General features: G+C 37.5%; 1 protein-coding gene across 2 annotated transcripts in view; it reads right to left on the bottom strand.

Moving 5' to 3' along the window:
• Positions 1 to 22,237, bottom strand: part of METTL14 (methyltransferase 14, N6-adenosine-methyltransferase subunit) — a 33,492-nt gene extending 11,255 nt beyond the window's left edge. Inside the window, exons 1-7 of one of the 2 annotated variants that reach the window (XM_051965830.1) lie at positions 20,899 to 22,237; positions 13,260 to 13,348; positions 11,274 to 11,361; positions 8,271 to 8,351; positions 6,597 to 6,684; positions 4,971 to 5,061; positions 779 to 920 (exon numbers count right to left, since the gene is read on the bottom strand). In XM_051965830.1, the coding sequence (XP_051821790.1) occupies positions 779 to 920; positions 4,971 to 5,061; positions 6,597 to 6,684; positions 8,271 to 8,351; positions 11,274 to 11,361; positions 13,260 to 13,348; positions 20,899 to 20,964 (645 nt within the window). In that variant the 5' untranslated portion in view covers positions 20,965 to 22,237. The remainder of the gene's footprint in view (positions 1 to 778; positions 921 to 4,970; positions 5,062 to 6,596; positions 6,685 to 8,270; positions 8,352 to 11,273; positions 11,362 to 13,259; positions 13,349 to 20,898) is intronic. The other variant, XM_051965831.1, reaches the window with a different exon arrangement.
• Positions 22,238 to 22,742: the final 505 nt, after the last annotated feature.

The raw sequence follows: 22,742 nt of genomic DNA on the forward strand, positions 1-22,742 counted from the left end.
TAAAACCTTGATAGCTACCAACTCCTTTCTCCCCATTAAGAAGGGTTGCCCTAAGCACCACTATCACCAGTATTCTGCTGAGGATACAATCATGCTAAATGATTACTTAAGACAGTGGGCAGAGAAGAGCTTTCAGTGAATTCTATGGCTTTTTTGACTCCAAGAATATATGGTTTCATCTTGTGGAGATCACTAAAACAATTCACAACTCTCCTATGCTTAGAATGGTTTTGAAGGAGAGCAATAATTTTTTAATTATCTCTCCTGGATGTATATTCCAGATCAGTTGTTTTTCCAATGAAATACTTCACACTGTTTTCTATTCATACTAAGCATCATAAATTATATAATTCATTCCTCTATCACCTAGATCAGCTCCACGAAACTTAGCTGACTGGTTCTTAAGGGGATAGGTCCATAACCCATTACTGGGGATTCATGAAATCTTTCTAACTTGGTTGGAAATATTAGAGCTCTAGAGCTTGGATTCCTTTGGCCTACCCTTCCAGGGCTCAATGAAGCATCTGCATATGCCTTCAAAGAAGAATTTTTATGACCTATTCTCTACTCAGTTTTTCCCTATAACCAGACCTAAGACTTACATAACGCTAGCTAAGATTTTAATCTTAGCCACAGCATGTAATAAGCATGTGTAAGATAAGGAACACATATACAGAAATACTTTCTATTCAAGCTTGAACTATTTTAAAAATTATTAATGCATCATTAAAAAAAATAAACAAAGCTCTATCACTTTTGTTTTTTAAGAAATACTTACATCATCCCAAGTCCAGCATTTTTCATTAGCAGTGATTCCAGTTTCTCGGTAATATTCTTCCAAAGGAGGTTCCAGAAGAATTACATCAAATTTGGATTTTAGTTCTCGAATGTCAAAAGCATCTAAATCTGCTTGTAAATACCTAATAGAGTAAAGCATAAGCGGGTGGGAACCGTTTTAAGTATGCAACTTAATTAAACAATTAGGCAATTAAAAAAGACTTTTAAACAAGACATTCTAATACTGTTCCCAAGAGTTTGCAAAAGTTAATCACCAAAGGCTTACTTAAAAGTTCTCTTAGCACAAAACATACAATCAAAATTATTCTGGAGGGCATGGATTGTAGATCATTAACATTTCCATAAGGTCTAACTGTAGCAGAGATAGCATCTATTGGAGAAATACTATAAATCCTATGTCAAATGCTGCCTCCCCCACTCCCAGCCAAGGCCTTTGTCTCCTCCAGTAGTTGGCCTGCACAGTTATCTATAAAAGTCAAGGGAAAAAATACAAAAGAATGTGTAGTCCCAGAAGGCTCCAAATTTTGCTAACACATCTCTCAATTTAAAAAGCCTACTGAGCAGGAGGCAGGCAAGATGGTGAAGGAAAAGCAGTAATGATCCACGCTCTCCCCTCAACCCCTCCAAATTCCTTTAAATAATGATTAACAAATTTTAGTGCATCAGAACCCAAAAAAAAGATGGAATGGAATAATTTTCCAACCAAAGACAACTTGGAAGGTTAGCAGGAAAAGTCTGTTGTACCATGGTGAAAGTTCAACACAGCCACAGTACTACCAGTAAAGCCCTGGCCCAGTCACCACAAACACCAAAGCAGATTAGCAAAAAGGTTTGTCTCACTAGGATTAAAGGGCCTTGGGAAGCCTACAAACATAAAAGGGGGCAGCAGTGGCAGCAGCTTTCAGAAGCCTCAGCCCACAAGGGGTCTCTTTACTAGCACTAAGGAAAAACTTTGTTGCTTTATCACACTAGAACTTAACAGCAACAATGGAGTGGGGACCCTCCTCTTCAAAGCAGAAAAGAGTGCTTGTGGTCACTCCCACACACTTCTCCTTGGATAACACCTTGGAAGAACTGAAAACTTAAAGATCACTGGAAGAATCTCTGAAAACAGTTGCACAAAATTGCAGCTTGAGACACTACACCATTCACCTGGAAAAAGAGGCCTATTTTTACAAAGAGCTAAAAGTTGAGAAATAGGGTGGCAAATGAGCAAAAAAAAAAAAAAAAAAAAAAAAGATCCTGACTACAGAAAGTTACTGTGATGACAAGGAAGATCAAAATACACATTTAGAAGATGATAAAATCAAAGTTCCTACATCCAAAGCCTCCAAGGAAAATTAAAATTTGTCTCAGACTATGGAAAAGCTTCAAAGGGTTTCTGCAAATTAAGAAAGTGAGGTAGAGAAATGAGAATAATGCAAAAGGAAATACAAAAAGTTGATGAGGAGGATGACGCTTTAAAAAGCAAAACTGGCCAAATGGGAAAAGAGGTAACTCCTTAAAAATTAGAACTGAGCAAATGCAAGCTAATGATTTTATCAGAAATCTAATAAACAATAAAACAAAACCAAAAGAATGAAAAAATAGAAAACAATGTGAAATATTTTATTGGAAAAACAATTGATCTAAAAAATAGATTCAGGAGAGATAATTTTAAAATTATTGGTCTACTTGAAAACCATGATCAAAAAAAGAAAAGCACAGATATGATCTTTTAAGAAAAAATTACCAAGGAAAACTGTCCTGATATTCTAGAAACAGAAAGTAAAACAGAAATTAAAAGAATATACCAATCATCTCTTGAAAGAGATGCCAAGTTGAAAACTCCCATGAATATTACAGTCAAACTCTGGGATTCCCAGGTCAAAAGAGAAAATATTTCAAGGATCTGGACAGAAACAATTCTAGTGGAGCCACAGTCAGGATAACACAAGATTGAGCAGCTTCTACATTAAAGGACCAGAAGGCTTGGAATATGATATTCCAGAGAGCAAGGTGGGTAGGGTTACAACCAAGAATTACAATAAAATAGAAGTTTCAAGTTTTGATGATGAAAAGCCCAGAGGTAAATAGAAAAATCTGATTTTCAAATATAGGAATCAGGAAAGGCATAAAGAGGTCATCAAGAAAGGGAAATCATAAAGGACTCAATGAAGTTTATTTTCCTGCAAAAGAGAATGATACTTGTAACTCATAAGAACTTTCTCATTATTATCATAGTTAGAAGAAGTATATATAGACAGAGGGCACAAGTGTTGTATTAAATATGAAGGGATAATATCTAAAAAAAATTTTTTAAGAGATGAGAGAAGAATGTATTGGGGAAAAAGAAAAAGGGATATGTGGAATGGCATAAATTATCTGCCATTTAAGAGGCAAGAAAATGCTTTGGGGGAAGAAGGGAACCGAGTGAACCTTACTCTCATCAAAATTGGCTCAAAGAAGAAATAACATACACACTCAATATGGATATAGAAATAGATCTTACCCTACAGGAAAGCAAGGGGAAAGAAGATAAGAGAAGAGGAGAGAATGAAAGGAGAGCACATGGGGGGGTGGGAGGGGGAGGGTGGAGAGGGGAGGAGCGGGGAGATGGTAAGAAGAAGAACACTTTGAGGGTCAAGGTAAAAGGAAAAAACAGAATAAATAGGGAAAATACAGTTAGCAATATTGTGAAAAGAATTTTGAAGCAAATTTCCCTGATGAAGGCCTATTTCTCAAATGTAAAGGGAAAAGAATCAAATTTATATATATATATAAAAAAATGAGAACCATTCCCCAACTGATAAATAATCAAAAAAATATGATCTATGACCAAAGAGAATATAAAATCATGTATAAGGTTATAAAATTATGCATATTCTTTGGCCTAACTATATATTAAGCAGGAATCCCAAAAGAGATTTACAAAAACCAAAGAAAAAGGACCTACAGGTACAAATATATTTAGAGCAGCAATTTTCTCAGGGAAAAGAAGTGGAAACTAAGGGGATGTTCATCAATTAGGGAATGGCTGAATAAACTGATACGTGATTATGATAGAATATTATTGTTCTTTAAGAGATGAAGAACAGGATGTTTTCAGAAAAACCTTAAGAGACCTCCATGAATTCAAGGAAAGTGAAATGTACTGTGTGCAAAGCAATAGCAATGTTGTGGAATGATCAGCTGTGATTGACTTTGCAATTCAAAGTAATATAATGATGCAAGATTATTCTGAAGGACTTACAATGAAAAATGCTATCTATATCCACAGAAAGCACTGATTGTGTCTGAATACAGATGGAAGCATACTTTTTCCTTAACTTTATTTTTCTTAAAGCTTTTTTGGGAGGGGGGAGGAATCTATGTTTTCTCTTGCAACAATAAATTGACTCATAACTTCACATGTCTTTTCAATCTGGAACTCAAAAAATTTTAAAAACAAATATAAAAAAAATTGTTTTACATGTAACTGGGAAAAGCAAAAATACATTTTTTAAAAGTCCATCTGTGAAGTATGAACTCAGTGAATATTAAATTTTAAGAATTCTACCTTTTTTCCCAGGTTATAAAAATTACATGTCCTCATTTTCCCCTACTCTATGCTCCAGAGAAGAGTTTCAATAGTAATAAAAATGAACTTTAACCTTCTTCTCTATTCATTTAGTATAAAGCACTACAAGTTTTAGAGGAAAGTCAATTCCCAAGACTATTCATAACACCTAGTTATAAAATCTTAGCACCCAAAGAAATCTGGTCAAATCCTGCATTAATTACATTCATACAATATCAGATTAGAATAAAAATGTCTGGATGTCAGACAGAATTATTACAATAAATATAACAATACTACTTTCATAAAATCTAGTATTCTGCTCAACAAAGTGTGAATTCTGTGACTCAAACACACACACACACACACACACACACACACACACACACACACACACACACACAGTAAATTCTTTCTACTACTTTCAACCAAGAAGTTTTTATGAAGAGTCTGAAGAGTCTATGATGTGCTCAGCCCTAGGGAGTTTCAAAATAACAAATTTCTCCAAAGAAAAAGGAAACTAGATTATATTCCTCTTAGATAATGGCCAAAAGATAAGTTTCCTGAATAGGCAAACATTTTGGTTTTCCAGATAATAAAAAACAATATTGACAATAGTAGTAAAAGCACTTACATGGGAGGAGTATTTGATTTTGAAATCAGCTCATCCTTCAGTCTGATAAGCTCCCTCAGTTTAGGATATTCTTCAAATCTATCTGCTAAACCTGAATGGTAAAATATTTATATTAACAAGTTTAATTTATGAAACTAAATTATAAAAAGTCCCTAAGCCAATAAATCATCAAGTATAAATTTGTGCCAAGTACCATGCATGCTAGGAGAAAAACCTCACAATTATTTTTAGCAGTTTTCAATAAGGGTTTTTAATAAGGGTCTACAAACACAAAAGATAAAGTTTTACTAGATAGCTCTCATTATGTCTTACAGTGGATAGCAACAATTCATCATATCTAATCCCCCAGTCTTTGTTTATACTCCAGTCAAGTTTCTGGGACTATGCTGGGTCTCAACATCTCCTAAGGAGTTTTAAGGCAAGCTAGATGGTACCAGTTTAATAAAGACAATCGGACTCCATACATATAAGTAAAAGTTTAAAAAAAAAATTATTTACTAATGTCAAGAATGTATTTGTAAACATGCACTAAGAGAATACTCACAGAATTATAGATGGTACCATTAAAAAAAAAAGTTTAATTATGAAAAGCATCTATTTTACTGAATTCTATAACATATACAAAGAAAAAAGGCATTTCTAATCTTTTAAGCTTATAAAATATAAACAAAAAATAATTTAAACAAACTCCACCTTTTTGTGAACTCAAAATATATTCTTTTAGTCAATAATGGAAGAATTACAAGCAACTCTCATTTATATATGAAATTGACTGCATATTTTTCTTAGAAATCGCATTTGATTTAGGATGAACCACGACTTGTTTTGTGGGCTCTTTACCTATCTATTCTGCCTAGACTATCACAGATTGTTCTTGCTTTACTTAAATGAATCATTCCACAGACCTCTATGTGAAAAATTTTTATGTAATGTGAACTTGACTATGAATGTGGGGAAAGGAGGTAGAAACAGGATTATGATTCCATGGAAGAAAGGGGTCAGGACACAATTCAAGGATATGTTGGATTTGGGAATAGAAAAGTGAGAGAAGAAAAAAACGCGTAGGGGGCCAAGGACAAACATACAATGCCCGTGTACAGTAGTACAAAAGACAGACATGCAGAGCTATTCATGTAAAAGAGTGGGCAAAGTAGGAAAAAGTTCTCCTTTTAAGATCAGAGATCTCAAGCCAAGTCCCTGATCCGATGGTGTCAGCAGTAGCGATCTCTCCAAATGTCTATTGTTCTGCTTTTACTTGGAGGTTTCTTTAAAGAGATTTTTTTTAAGGGTTGTTTTTTTGTTTGTTTGGTTGGTTGGTTAGAGGAGGTAGAGGTAGAGTGGGATGGGAGGCCATACAGCACCCAAACAGAGGTCCAGGAACAGAGAGCACAGTATTGTATAATAAAGTTAAAATAGGATTTTTTTTTGGAATGTAGATTTTTCAGAATTCTTTCTCTAAAGCAGAATTGGCATGATGTGAATTTACATAATGCAAGAACTGCCTGTATTAAAATTAGTTTGTACTTCTTGAACATTCATGAATGATACAGGAAGATGGATCAAAAAGTTGATAAGCCAAATACAGACAATCAAGAGCTAACTCTTGTTTGGGCAAGTTTGACATACCTACATCTCTGATGAAATTCTGTGGTCTGTGTCCTGTGTCAACAAAGTGTTGGCAATAATCATTGTGAGGATTTAAGCTCTGAGTCCCCTAAAAACATGAAAATAAAAAATATATATATATATATAGTTTTAGTAAATACTATATTTCTATGATATGTACCTATATATAACTGTTTTGTTGTTCAGTCATTTCAGTCATGTCCAACTCTTCATGATCCTGTTTGGGGTTTTCTTGGCAAAACTACCAAAGTAGTTTGCCATTTCCCTCTCTAGCTCATCTTACCAAAGAGGAAACCTGAGACAAACAAGATTAAGGACTAGTCCAGGGTCATACACCTAGTAACTGTTTGAGGCCAGGTTTGAATTCAGGTCTTCCTGACTCCAGGAATAGTACTCAATCCACTGCACTACCTAGCTACCCCATAATATACATATGTAAATAACTTATCTAAATTTAACACTTTTGTTTTGGGATCAGTCTGCAACCTAACTGTAGGGCGATCAAAAATAAAACTGTATTACTGGGTGCTAAGAGAGCTGCAAGATGACCAAAACATGCTCCCCACTGTAGAACTGGCACATGAATAAGGAAGATATGACTCTACTCCAAGGGTTTGAAATACCAATAGAAATAGAAGTTTTATGGGCACAGACTGACTCAGAAAGCCATATATTAACTATTTTTGTCATATTATATTTTTACTTATCTTGTTAAGCAATTTCCAATTATTTTGAAGTGGCTGGGTGGGGTATAGTCAGTCTGCCATTTCTACTTTACAATAGATACATAACATGCCAAAACTGATGTACATATACAACTACATTAAAAAAATACTATGGAGAAGAATGGAATACATAGTAGTCACTTAATAAGATGATTGTTAATTAAGCTAAGTGATTGAAGAGAAACATAAAGAGTGCTATCTAAGGTCCAAGGAAGAAAAAGATCATTTCTGACTGCAATATCAGAGAAAGCTTCATAGAGGAGGTGGCAGCTAAGACATTTTCAAGAACAGAGAGGACTCTAAAAGCAAGTAATTGGGCAATCACCCGAGCTAGGGGAAAAGGAAAAGTATTCGTAGCACCAGGAAAAATGGAAGTGAGCAAGCACTAATTATGTTGTCCAAGGAAGTGAGCACCATTTTGTTAACATATGTGGAGGAACACTATGAGATGAGGCCAAAAAGGTAGACTAAAGGGTCTGTACTTAAGATGAATAGGAGCAGGGATTCTTAAACTGGGATCACAAACCTTTTTTTAAAAATATTTTGATAAGTATTTTAATTTTCTTGGTTGCTTTTGTACTCCACAGGACTTCCCTTTACAATCCACAGCATTTTATTTTATGCTTTTAGAAATACTATTTTGGCTCTACCAGACTTCCAAAGGAGTCCATGACACAAAAGTTCAGAATCCTTGATTTAAAGAGAGAAGAAAGTGTAGAATCAAGAACAGCAGGCATTATATAGAGGCAAAGAGGGACAGAAAAGATGTGCCAGATGAGAGGTAAAAATCCCAAGCACTGGGAGCTGCCTGGGTGTGGAAAGTGAAAGAGGCCAGAAGCTAAGGAACATGTCCTCTCTGTGTCTGAGAAGGAAGGCTGTGTTTCAGAGGTGTTTCAAGAGTGGGTTTTGTAAAAGGGACCCCACCACCTGGGAGTGTTTGTACTCTTACCTTAAGGAAAGTACTAGAGTCTTTGTAAATTTCTTCTTCGTACGGCAGATTCTCTTCATCTTGCTGCATTTCTACTTCATCCTTTGGGGGAAAAACCAGGAAGAGTGAAAGGAGATTTTATATGCATAGACCCCACTCCACTTAATGAGTGATCCCCTAAATAAATCTTTCCCAGCTCCTTCCACAGCACATAATCAATCATTCCACTGCCCATTTCCCAAGGAAAAGCCAGTTAACTTATTGCTTTTTTCTCATCACCCTACAATGATATATGATGAACAAATAACCTAGAAAATGATAAAGATGTTAATTATATAAATTGGAGAACATTATTGGTAATGAGATAGGAACAAACTATAAATAAAAGGAAATGAATTCTATATCCCTATGATGTCTCTGTTGATTACAGACTGACTGCTATATATCTTGTCTTCTATATTAGTAACATGCTAATTTTATTCTAAAGGTAATAAATCGAAAAATTCAAGTCAAATTCATAACCATCACAACCATCAAAAGAGCAGTTTACTTCATGCAATCAGTCATAACAGAATAACAGGTATTAAGATGAAACAATTCTCACTTTCAAAGTGTTAAACTCTATCATGTAACTGTGAAAATATGCAGTGCGCACAGTATCCTATTTTGAAAAAATATTCCTTTTGTCATGACGTAGTCTGAAGTCAACACTCCATGTCTAATTAAACTTCTAAACTTCTAATTAATAAGGCGGATAAAAAACATTTACTTTGCAAGGTGATACACACCTTATAACCTTCCAAAAATGCTAAGTAATAATGTAATAAATTATTCTATGCATATTACACTGCACAAAATAATGTTAATATTTCATTTACATAGGCAACCACTGGATTTTAAATCAGTTTTGTTTCAGCTATAAAATCCAGGGCTGCTTTCCAACATAACTATCATTACAACCTCCAATACAACTACAGTGAACAAATTGGCCAAGACTTCTAGTCTCCTTGCTTTCGATAGTTGATAATGGTACACAATTCCAAAAGTCAAATCCAGAAACCTATTAAACTGGGTTTCCATTTGTTATTTACTTTCAAAAAGAGCAATAGGAAAAAATTTCTATTAATTTCTCTCAAAAAAGGGCTTCAAAGTTGCATCTATGACCCTGAAACTCATAATTCACAAATTTAAGGCAAAGGAATTGCAGTTTTTGCATTCATTTTTTAAAACAAGTACCAACTATGTCAATCAAAATTTATTAAAAACAGAAAGAATACGAAGAACCTTACCTAATAACTTCACTAAAAAAATTGAGGCTATTCACCAAGAGCTGTTTTTCCTTCTACCACATCTCACAACACTCAGTTGTGTCTGCTTGTACTTTTTCCTTTTCTACTCTCACCTCACAAAAAGGTGACCACTCTCACCAAGATTAATCTCTCTACATGTAGCCTCAATCCCATTCACTCCAGGTTGTTTTTTTTTTTTTATCAGATTGGCCCCTCTGTCAACCCTACTGTCTCACTAAGTTTTAGTCTGTCTATTGGCTACTTCCCTAGCCTACAAATGCACTCATGTCTTCTAGTCCTTAAAAAAAATACCCTCACTTAATCTGCTCAGCCCAACTAGCTATCATGTGTTTCTCCTCTTTTCCAGGACTAAACTCCTTGAAGAGACCATCTATACCCAATACTCTGTAATCTGGCTTTCAACTTCATCATTTAACTGATATTGACCTCTTCAAAGTGACTGATAATCTCTACTTGTCAAATCAAATGGCCTTTTCTCCATTTTCATCTTCCTTGCGCCACCTTTGCAGGATCTGCCATTGCTAATTATTTTCCTCTTGGATCTTTAGCCTTTCTTCTGCTATTCCTCTCTCCTGACCCTCCTTGCCCAATCTGACCACTCCTCTGCTTCTCTGCTGGATCTTCAGCCAGATCAAGCTGTCTAACTGTCCTGGACTCCTTTTTTTCCATCTACATTATCTCTCCATGATCTTGTCAGTTCCCATAGATTCAATTATGAGCTCTATGGAGACGATTTTTAGCAGTACTTACGCAGCTCTAACTTTTCTTTCAGTGAAAAGAATCTCTCATCTCCAATGGCTTGTTAGATAACTAAAACTGGATGTTTTTTAGACATCTTAAACTCAAAATATCAAATGCTGAAGTCATTATCTTTTCCCAGTCTCTCTTCTTCTACACTTCCCTGCTTAAGGGCAATACCATCCTCCCAGGATCTCAACCCAGGTATCAGCTTTATCTGTTCACTCACACTGAAAAGTGCATATCCAGTCATTGCCTAGTATATATGGGCCTTTAGCACCTCATGCCTGCGTTAGGGAAATAGCCCCTTAGTGGGTCTGCTTACCTCAATTCTCTCTCTACTCCACCTCATCCTCCACTGAGCTATCAAAGTAAGTTTCCTCAAGTTTGACCAAGTCACTCTCTCATTCAATAAATTCTTGTGGCTCCCTATAAGCTCAGGGTTCAAATATAAAATTTCCTATATGGCTTTTAATGCCCCCAATAAACTACCTTGCCCCTTTCTAATCAGTTTGTACTTTACTCCTTTACACTGTTGCTGTTCTTCCATTCCTTGCAAATAACACTCAATTCATTGACTACATGTTTTTGTGCCAATTATTCTTATGCTTGAAATGTTCCTTCTTTGTCTTCCTTCTGAGATTATTTCCAATTTCCACGTTAAAAAAAATATATGTTGTATGTATATCGATGTTTATCTGCTGTTCCCCCATTAGAACAGGAGCTCCTAGAGGGCCTGGCTCATTGTAAGAGCCTAATATTTGGTGACTGACTGAAATAACTTGTTACTCCACCTAATAAGTTAATATTTATGATTTTTTAAAAAAATGTTAGCCATTAAGAGCCATCCAGACCAGAAAATGGTGACATTTTAATGTTTCATTTTCTCACAGAACATCATTTTCATTATTCAGAAGAATTCAATATTTTAAGTATTTCTTATCTCAGAACAAAGGCTGTACTAATATCTACTCACCTTATATTCCTCTAAGTCTTCTTCGTCTGCCTCTCCTTCATCCAAATATTTGCGCTTTGCATTTGGAGCTGAAGTGTCATAAGAAGCCCTAGAAATTCAGAATAAAACATTTTACAGACACAATGAGATTTCTTATTCTTTTTCAACAATGATGACAACAAATATTGAGCCTAAAATACATATAATGATAGAACACATAAAACTTACATTAAACTGCTTACTGTCTTAGGGTAGAGAGTGTGGGGGAGGGAAAGAGAAAATTTGGAATTCCAATTTTTTTTTTTAAAATGTGTAATTTTTAAAAATAGCATATAAAAACTAAAACTAAAAATAAAACAAAATATACATAAGAAACTGTGTTAGGTGCTAAAAGCTAAGATGCAGGTCCTTCATGCAATAAATTAAAAAAACAATCATTTATTAAGGGTTTACTATAGAAAAGGCACTATGCCAGGTTCTGGAAGGTCACTGCCTTCAAGGGGATATGACAAGTATACAGAGGATGAGAAGGATATGAGGCAAGCTCAGATGTCACTTAGGAAATGTTATCTCTGTGCAAAACAATGCACTGGGCACTGAGGATATAATAACAAAAGCACAAAAGAGTCCTAGAAGGAGGCAGTGTCCTCTAAAGATGACCCCCTAGTCTGAATGGGCACATAGAGGTGTGGGAAAGGTCAAGATGAGAAGAACAATGAGACACCTTGTATGGCAAGAACACAGATCAGGTGAAAGCCAGTAACATGTATCCAAGCTGTTTAGGTATTTTAGAAACAAAGAATCTCAGAGACGGTAAACTCTGAGACCATCAAGGTCCTAATCTCTGATCAAGAATCCCTCCCCTCCAACAAGTTCAGCTTTCATATAGATGTAATTAATCAATCAATGAGCAATTTAGTAAGTAACGGACTAGCTAAGTGCCAGGAACTATGAGAAGGTCTGGGCACAAAGACAAATACAGAACAATCGCTGTCCTCCATAACCTGTGTTTCTGTGAAGAGAGACAACATGGACACATATAAGCATATACAAAAAATATACAAAATAAGTATTTGGAGAGGCATCTGGGAGGGGCATGAAAATAGGCCTCAGGAAGGTGAAGGCACCTACAAGGAACTTTCAAAAGGATTTCAAAGTGTTGGAGGTGAAAAGGCATGGAACAGAAAGGCAAAAGAAATAAGTTAAAATATATCTTAAAGAGCTCACTCATAACTGAAGAGAACAGTTTAAGTTGAATGATGAAACAGGAATCAAAACTGCAAATGGGGTGAGATACGAGTGCAGGGGAAGTATATCTAGTCCCACTGCTCCATTCTTCAGAATACTATTGATTACAAAATAATATAAAAACAGTACTTCAGTCTAAAGTCCTCGATTTAAAGTGATTAAATAACTTCCTTTAACTTTTATTTCTGAGCATTTCCAGTACTGTTATTTTTTTACATCATTCTTACAAAAATGTCTAACCAAAATGCAAATAGAAAGGCTGACCAGGCAGGTCAGCCATGGAAGGGCCACCCAGACATAGGGAAGTGATCAGACCAAGAGAAAGAACAGAAGTCTTATGAACTCCATTAACAAGATTTACCTTTAAGAACCTTTATTAGAAGGGATGGCTCTCCAGCAGGAGATAGAAAGAAGCAGTGCAGAATATAGGTTACAGTAAGAGAAAGACATTAATAAATGTTTTTTTTGTTTGTTTAAGAAAATGAAGAGTCTAACCAGCAGCACCTCGGACAGCAGCAGCATTTACATGACTGCCTGGGATCCAGATTAAGTCGGAAACAAATGTTCTCCAGTCCAGCATTCTGGAAGTTTGTCCTGGAAGAGGAACTGGTAGACCTGAGCAAAATGCTCAATGCCTCTTACTGCAAATTAGTCCAAGTGTACAAATTCACTCCAAAGATTACTGACTTACCAAAACAGAAAGGTTTTCCCGCATGCTCTTTACTAAAGCAAACCGTGAAAATCAGTGTTTGGACTAACCTGCAAGTTTCTCTGGTCTCAGCAATCTCCCTTTGCTCGTCTTTGCTATTTAACACTGCACCGATACTGTCAGCACTCTCAGCTCCCAACTGAGAACAGGCAAAAACAAAAGGTATGTTATGGCGGTGGGTGGCAGCTGAAAGCCTCATCCTCGCTGACAATGGGAATTATTTTTCCAACAAATAACAGAAAATGTGCAACTTCAATATTTAAAATGGCTAGATTATGGACTATCACAGGTTATGTTGGCTATAATTCACTGCAAAGTGATTAAAGAGAACATATTTCTTCAGTTAAGAACAATTCTATTTAACTTTAGAGAATTTTAAATTTTTCATGTAGATAACGTGATAAATCAAGATTAGAACTATTACATACCAAGTGAAAGGTTAGTAGTTACCTTATTACCTTCCCCATCATCAACAAAGTGAAAAAGTTGTTTTAAATAAGCCCTGGTGTCTTATCCAAATTTCTTCACTAAAAAAGTTCCAAATGTGATAGAGCACAGTGTCCCAGAAGGCCTGCTGGCCTGGACTGGAGTTGCAGCTGTGCTGCTGGCTCAATCACAGGCTGGGTCACACTGGCCAGATCACTTAACCTGCTCATTTCCTCATCTGTAAAACAAGAATCAAGTAAAATGACTTCCACTACCCTTTTCAGCTTTAAATTTTAGAAACCCATGAATGAATTTTTCTAATCTTTTCTTAAGATTTTCTGGAAATAGATTCCTTTTCATCTGTATTTTTTTGAAATTACTGTTAAGAAAAAAGTTCGATAACTGGTCAGAAATTTGGCATACATGGAGATTCTACTTATACAATAAAAATAGACAACCTATTTAGAGAAGTTTGGGAATCTGGAATGACAGAGGGATCATTCCCCATGCCTTCCCAAAGAAGGCCATGAGGCTCAGTGAAAACACACTGTACTCTGTGTCCAGACATTATCATTGTCAAAACTGAGCTTTACCATTTCTGTCTAACCTTTCTACTCCCTTCCTTGTCTGAGTTTTGACCAAGGTTCATCTCTTACAACAGTCCTGAGCAACTAATTTTGAAAGGAGCATTCCTCCAAATAGACATCCCAGACTAACAAGAGAGACAGAAGCTTCTCTTGTCCCTGCTCTAAATATAAGTGGCTGTAATCACAAAAATTCAAGGTAGCCTCAGGACAAATGCCTTCTATCACTGCTTAACTGGCAATCCTAAATGCAAGCTGTCACACCAACCTGCATCTTAAGGGAGATAATAAAGAGGGCATGTGCTGCTCTATGCCTTTCCAAGGAGCTGGCCTAGAGTATAGTACTGGACCAGGTAGCATTAGAGGTTGGTGGACAAAAAACAAGGGACAGATGAGAGGCAACTTGCCTTTACTCACAATGATACTAATAATTTTATCATTAGTTTAAATAATAATTAATTCAGTGGTTTAATGATTAATGATTAAGAATTAAATATAAATTCTTGATTTCATTTATGTGTTATTATTAAAAAATCTACACACATATAAAATGATAACTTGAAATAAGTTATAAATCTCAAGAAATCTGAGACTATTCTGCCCAGAAAATGTAGCAGCGCCAAATAGCAGAAAGGACTTAATATGGGATTTGGAAGAGTCAGTTCAAAGCTTAAGAAGCTACCCCATCTCTGGCCTGCTGCTTTTCTTCAGAGAAAGGCAGAGATTGAACTGAATGGCCTCCAAGGTCCAGGATCTGAACTAGGCCAGAAGCAATACATAATAAAAGAGATCTCCAGAAGAAATAAGCAACATGATCTCACAGCTCTTTCCGTAAAGAATGGCAACTTGAATGGTAAACTGCTTTAATCAATCCTACTGAGAAACTGTTCCCATGTAAAATATCATTAGTTCAGAAGAATGAGAGCAAATTATTAGGATGTTGTAATGTAGACATCATTCTTGAATTAATTATAAACCTGGCCTGATAGCTGATGGGTTTCTGAGGGCCGCAATACAATTCCCAGCAGCAGAGATTTTTTAGAAATAAGCAGACAGTTAAGACATCATCAAACTCAATTCACTCTTTTATAAAAGATAAGAACAATGAGGCCCAGAAGGGGAAGGACCTGGTCAAAGTCATACAATCTGAGGATGAATGACAAAAGAGAAGAGAGAACTGAGAATTAGGTCTACTACCCCTCTAGATTCTACTCTTCACAACACTTATACATTCTAACAGCAGGCAGCTGAGAACTCCAGGAGCCAAAATCTTTTGATCATATACATTAACTGGTTAAAATCATGTTTAATGACAGAGAATGATCAGATAAATCAACATTGGCTATCAGTCTATAAATCAATAATCATTTAATAAATGTTCACTATGTACCTGGCAGTGTGCTAAGAGCTGAGAATACAAAGAAAGGCAAAAAAAAGTCTTTGCCTGTACATGAAATATATATTTTAACTGGGGAGATGATATGTAAATATTTATGGGGATATGAAATGTATGGTTAGACAAAGGTAGTGTTACTGGGGAAGCCATTAGAAGCTGACAGTGCAAAGAAAAGCTTCCTGCAGAAAGGGAGATTTGATGGGAGTACATGGGGAATAACTAGCACAAAGTCACAGAGACAGAAACTGGGAGTATTATGTTCAAGGTCTATGCCACAGAATCATAGGTTGTGAAGGTGAATAAGGTTCAAGAAGATTGGAAAGGTAGGGAAGAGGATGGTTATAAAGAATTTAAATGCCAAACAAGTTTACCTTTGAACCCAGAGGTAAATAGGGCATATCCAGAGTTTTATTATGGTGGAGAGGAGAAAGGTATCAGGCCATTTTCTTAGTTAGGAGTTGACTGAAACTTTCTCAATGGATGTGAAAATTCAGTTACAACCTTAGAAATTCCTCAGATAAGAAGCCAGAGATCAAGGACCTGGAAACTGAGCAGACGTCCATCCATCATTTGGGGGAATAGCTGAATAAGCTATGGTATATGAATGTAATGGAATATTATTGTTCTATAAGAAATGATAAGCAGGCTTATTTCAGAAATCTGTAGAGAGATTTACATGAAGTGATACTAAGTGAAGTGAGTAGAACCAAGAGAGCATTGTACACAGCAACAATAAGATTATATGATGATCAATGGAGATAAGACTTGACTCTTCTCAATGATGAGGTGACTCGGGGCAATTCCAATAGACTTGGGATGGAAAGTACCATCCGCTTCCAGAGAGAGAACAATAGAAACTGAATGTGGATTGAAGCATAATATTTTCACTTTGTTGTTATTTCATTGCTCTTTTTTTTTCCTTCCCCTTTTGATCTGATTTTTCTTGTATAGCATGTTAAATGTGGAAATATGTTCATAAGAATTACATGTTTAACCTATATTGGATTCTTTGTCTAGGGAGGGGGTGAGAGAAAATTTTAGAACACAAGGTTTTACAAGGATGAATATTGAAAACTATCTTTGCATGTATTTTAAAAAATAAAAAGCTATTATAATTTTTTTTTTTTTAAAGATAAGACGCCAGAGGAAGAATCTTGATTGTCTCCACCCTCTGGTTATCTGGACAACATGTAAATCCTTTCTTTCTCAATCAATCCACTGCGAATGCTTTAAATATAGTTTAATCTGAGAATGGTTTCTTGATCACTCTCACATAAGTAATTCTATCTCTAAGAGGCCTCATGGAGAAGCAAAAGGCTGTGAGCTAGAAACTGACAACATGGAAGAAGGAGAGTATCGTGAGTGTCAGCAACAGCCATCAGAGTCTGGACTGGAGAGCAAATCTGCACAGGGCCAATCTTAAAAGCAGAGAAATTCCTTACAAAGAAGTGTCAGAAAGTCTGTAAGTTAATAATCATTCATTAAACACCTACTACTGTGCTAAGACCTGGAAATATCAAAGAAAAAAAAAAGGCAAAAGACAGTTCCTGACCTCAAAGAGCTCACAATCTAATATAGGAGACAAGCAAACAGATATGTAAAAATAAATTATATACAGATTAAACAAGAAATAATCAGCATAGGGAAGGCACTGGAATTAGGAGGGATTACAGAAGGCTTTTCCAGTAGAAAGTAGAATTTTGATTGTTTAGTTGGTTAGTGTCCTTCAGTTCCTAAAGAGGACCAAAATGACAACGCCATGTTAAGAGTCGAGTTCTAGTGTGTCTGGCTATGGCTAATCAGATCAATGTGAGCTCGGATTTGGGATGGCTTCTCTTACTTTGGTGCATCTCTCATTTCTTCTGAGCTAATTCAATTTTGTTTTACTCATAGAACATAATACCTTCTCTAATGAGGACATGTCTTGCTGGGCAGTCCTGTGCCAGTGCCTCCCATGTCATACCATTCTAAAGTTCTTAAGAGAGACCTTGAATGTGTCCTTGTATCACTTTTTCTGACCACTTTGTGAGAGCTTGACTATATGAGTTCTCCATCAAATAATCTTTTTGGCAAGTATACATTTAACACTTGAACAACTGACCCAACAGAGCTGTGCTCTCTACAGTCAAATTAGAATGCTTGGTAATTTAGCTTGAAAAAGCACCTCACTATCTGGTATCTATACCTATATCTTCAACTTGAAAAGGTAAGATTTTAGTTGGAACTTAAAAGGAAGTCACAGTGGTCTGGAATCAGATGGAAGGAGGAAAAGCACTTCAGGCTAGAAGATACCCTGAGAGAATGCCCAGAGGTAAGTGGTGAAATGTTCAGTTGTGGGACAGCCTGAAAGCCAGTGTCATTGGATCAAGAATACAAATAGCTTAACAAGAAATTGCTTTCCTTCTCATTTAGGAGCTCGAAGGAAGAGGAAAGAGGGGTGGAAAGGAGAGAATATGGAAGTCAAAGTTTTAAAAATGAATATCAAAAACTATCTCTCCAAGTACTTGGGGAAAAATAAAATACTAAATCTTTTTTTTTTTTTTAAGAGTACATTTTTTTTTCCTTTTTTGATTTGATTTTTGTTGTGCAATAAATGTGGACATATGTCTAAAAGAATTGTACAAATTTAATATAATTTGATTACTTGCTTTTTAGGAAAGGGAGTGGAGGAAGAGAGGGAGAAAAATTTGGAACATAAGGTTTTGCATAGGTGAATGTTGAAAAATATCCATACATGTAGTTTGAAAATAAAAGCTATTACTTTAAATTAAAAAAAAAAAAAAGAGTACGGTGTTGAGGAGTAAGGTAGAAGGAGATTAGGTGGTGAAGGGCTTGGTTTTGAATATCAAACAGACCATTTTGCATTTGATCCTGGACTCCATAGGGAGTCACTGGAGTTTCCTGAGAAAGGAATGTGAACCTGTGCTTTAAGAAAATCACTTCAGAAGACTTGCACATATTTAACATATATAGAATTACTTGCCTTCTAGAAAAGGGGGTGAAGGAAAGGGAAGGGAAAAAAATTTGGAATACAAAATTTTGCAAGGGTAAATGTTGAAAATTATCTATGCATGTTTAACATATATAGAATTACTTGCCTTCTAGGAAAGGGGTTGGGGGAAAGGGAAGGGAAAAAAATTTGGAATACAAAATTTTGCAAGGGTAAATGTTGAAAATTATCTATGCATGTTTTGAAAATAAAAAAGAAAGGAAGGAAGAAAAGGAGGGAGGGAGAGAAAGAGGGGAGGGGAGAGAGAGGGGAAGGGGAAAGGAAAAAAGAAACAAGAAAATCACTTTGGTAACTAAACTGAATGGAAGATGGATTAGAGTGAAAAGAGACTCGAGGCAGGCACACTGGCCATTTGTATGAGAGAAAATACAGACAATACTGAAAAGGGTGGCAAAGGAAGCAGTGATGTTAGTGAGGGCTGGAAGATGGAAGAAGCTATTGGATTTTTCTGCCTGCATGAAGTTCCAGCATCTAAAAGGAAGTATGTTCTACCATCACTTTATTTATTCATTTATGAGTCAATGACTTAGTACAAAGCACTGGTATAGATGTCAGAAGACATTGGGTTATCTACCAATCTCACAAAGTTGTCCTGGTGAGAATGCTCAGTAAAATAGTCAACACTCCAACACTTATAACATCTTTTGCCTGTAATAACTTTATCACAAGTGATGCAAAATGCTATATGGGAAACAAACAACATAGAGCAAACTTTCCTTCTTTTCTGAATTTGTCCCCAATCCCAATATGCTTCTTCACTGTGAAAAACTGGGTTCCTAGAGTGAGCAGGTAGTCAACCCACATTATAGATTAAACTCTTTGCATACAATGAACACTGAAATGTCTGCTATGTGCCAAAGCCTCTATGGTAAAAACTGGGGGGCTACAGAGCTCAGGTAAGACCTAGCAGCTCTACTCATGGAGACTGGGATCATAAGCCATAAATTCAGAATTGGAAAGGGCCTTAGAAAGCATCTAATCCAAATCCTTCTTCCAAACTCATCACATCAAAAACAACACAGCCTTTTTAATGTTTGCAAGGCACTTTATAAAACAAAGACAGCTAGATGTGCAGTGGAGAAAGTGCTGAGCCTGGAGTCAGGAAGACTTTTAGTCAAAGAGAGATCCTGGGCAATTCTTTTCATCTCTGTCTGCCCTCAGCTTTTAAAAAAGCTTTTAAAATTGAGAAAATAGCAGCAGTACCCTAGCTTAGTACCTAAGCTGTGAAGCTTAAATGAAATAATAATTAGCACAATATCTGGCAAACAGTAAACTTTACATCAATGGTAGTTACCTAACTTAGCATTACCTTCTCTGAGACACCCAACTAGAAAGAAAAGCACTACAACCTCTCTTTTCAGGCTTCCCCTCCTGTAACTGTAATTCACAGGACAATGCAGCCCCATCTCCGCTTTGGACCAGCTTGTTCTCAGTCCTGGCCTGGTCTCCTTCCAGACCCAACTCCACCACAAGCTTCCTTCTCTATGGAGCTGACATTCCCGCAGGGACCTCAGCTTAACACGCTCACTCTCCTCCCATTTATTCTGGGAGTACTTGAGGACACCTTTGATACCTCTCACAGAGCCCAGCACATCTTGAAGACATGCCTGTAGACTGATACAGGTATCATCGTTCCCTCTTTACAGCCCTAAAGAGATCAACTAACTTGCCTCGGCAATCAATTGTTTTTTCGTGCTAAGTGCTAAGAATCCACAAAGTTTGTAAAAGATGGTCCCTGCCCTCCAGGAAAATCCAGGATCTCACGGCCCATGGATTCCAAGTCCATGACTTTTTCTCTATGCCCACTTGTCCCTCATTTAGAGATGCGGAAACAGGCTCAAAGGGTTAACAGACTAGTCAGAGTTCTATAAGAAATCAAGATTTCCGAAGACAAGAAGCTAGGACCTGGGAGGGCTTCTGGAAGTGAAGGAGCTGAGGCTCCCGTAGGAAGAGACCTCGAAATGGAGTTTAAGGGACGGTGGGAGGCAAGAAAGAAGTGAAAGGGGATGCTGGAAGAAGAGATCCCCTCTCCGCTGCGGGGATAAGGCGGGGTACAAGAACACCAACACAGGACCTTGGACAGGAGCTCGAGCCACTGAGGGGCGGGGTTTAAGAGGAGGAAGAGCATGCGCAGCGGGAAGAGGCGGGCAATCGGGAGAGGAGGCAGGCAAAGGGACGAAGAGGCGGGCATGCGCGAGGAGAGCGAGGCGGGCATGCGCGGAGCGGCCGCGTGTACGGGCAGCACAGTATCGCACCCCCGCCCCGTCACTGACCTGCTGAGCTAGAAGTTGCCGGCGTAGCTTCTGCCGCTCGCGAATTTCTTGGAGACGGCTGTCCATGTCCCAGCCGCCGCTTTTCGCACTGTGCCTGGGAGGCGAAGGAGACTCGCACAGCCTCCTTCCGCGACAGGCAATTCCCCGAGGCTGAATCTCCTAAGCCCGCGTCCTTTCCGAAGACCTACCCCAACGACCCGCTCAGCTCCACGCTCTCGGGTCGCTTCCGGCTCAGGAAGTCCCGCCTCTTCCCCGCGACCACGTCGGCGCCGGCGTGATGCTTGCGTGGGTGCGTCATGACGTCAATCAGAAGGCATGACTGGAGCGCGGATCTCCAGAACTCTTCTCCGGTTCCTTCCCACTCCTATTCTTCGTGCTTGTTTCACTCTGGGTCGCGCTCCCGAGACGTAGCTCTGGCAGACCTCGGGAACTGTCCTTTCCCTTCCGCCCCGTCCTGGGGTTCTGCCCAGTCCGGGGGCTCAGCGCTGGTGATTCCATTCTGTCTTCCTGGGGGAACCTTATTCCTCTTATAGAACCCAGCATGCTCTCCAAGTTCCCAAGCCTACAGTCCAGCCCAGACTTCTCTGCTGATGTCCAGGCGTAAGGTCAAAACAACCGGGGACTGGTTGAACGCCTCCTCCGCCGAGACCTCGGAGCACAGATAACCTGAAAGCCCCATCTTGGGCACTCATCAGCCGCGGACCCTGAGCCAGTCCTTCAGTCTCTGGCCTCAGTATCCCCAGTTCTCCTCTGGGAGGGGATTGGCCTCCAAATGCCCTTCTCTAAGTCTTTCCCTGCCCCCAACCAGCTACCATCCTGATACTTCTGGGTCATCCAACATAGAGGGATATAGGAACTATCTACTCTGCGGTCTAGTTTGTTCTGCCTCCAAACTCATCTTCCTAACTTCTGCATTTCTGCAGCTCCTTTCAAGTCGTCACTTTTTCTGATTCCCCAAATTGTTAACTACTTCCTTCCTATCCTTTCTCCCCCATATATGTAGATAGTGGGACAATAAACATAAAGTGCCTATTATGCACCTGTTCAAAACAAAGAGAATACCAAAAAAAAAAAAAAAAAATCCTCAGTGTATTGGAAGAGACGACATGTAAACAAATACTGTATGAATAAATAGGCTACATTTTTTACAGACTTTAACCCTAATTTCAAGGTCAATTAGAGATTATCTCAGAGAGAAGGCACTAAGATTGTGGAGAACTTGTAAAGACTTCATGTAGGTAGGACTTAAACAGACCTGAAAGGTGCCTGGAAAGTCTAGAGAAGTAGAGGAAGAAGTAAAGGTTAGGCATGGGGAACAAGCATATCCTAGTCAGGATAAGTTGATTTTATATATATATATATATATATATATATATATATATATATATATATATATATATATATATATATCATATTCTGTAGATTTTTTTATTTACTTAGCATCAAAGATCATAGAGTTGGAAGAAATTTTGACGGCTATCTGATCCAACTTTATTTTACAAAAAAGAAAACCAGCCTTGGAGAGTTTAAATGTTTCCAAGGTCTTATAGATATAGTGAATGATAAGGTTTTCAATGTTAGGTGTGGTTAGCAGAGGAATTGGTAAAAATCCCTGAGGCAGGATGGGAGAAGACACTGATAGAAATCAGTTTTAACTCTGGTCCCATCATCTAAGGAGGTCATACAGTCTGAAATATAAGTTATATACAACCCCTGAGAGTCACCTTCCATAAAGGTCTCAAGCAGTCTCACCTTGCCATGCCCTGTCAGAAATCTCAGTCGTGTTCCTGAAGTTAAATTTTCCCTATACAATCTACTTCTGGGCCGTCCCATGGCTGCATGGG

Source organism: Antechinus flavipes, chromosome 6 (genome assembly GCF_016432865.1).
Source record: "Antechinus flavipes isolate AdamAnt ecotype Samford, QLD, Australia chromosome 6, AdamAnt_v2, whole genome shotgun sequence".
Taxonomy (NCBI): Eukaryota; Metazoa; Chordata; class Mammalia; order Dasyuromorphia; family Dasyuridae; genus Antechinus; species Antechinus flavipes.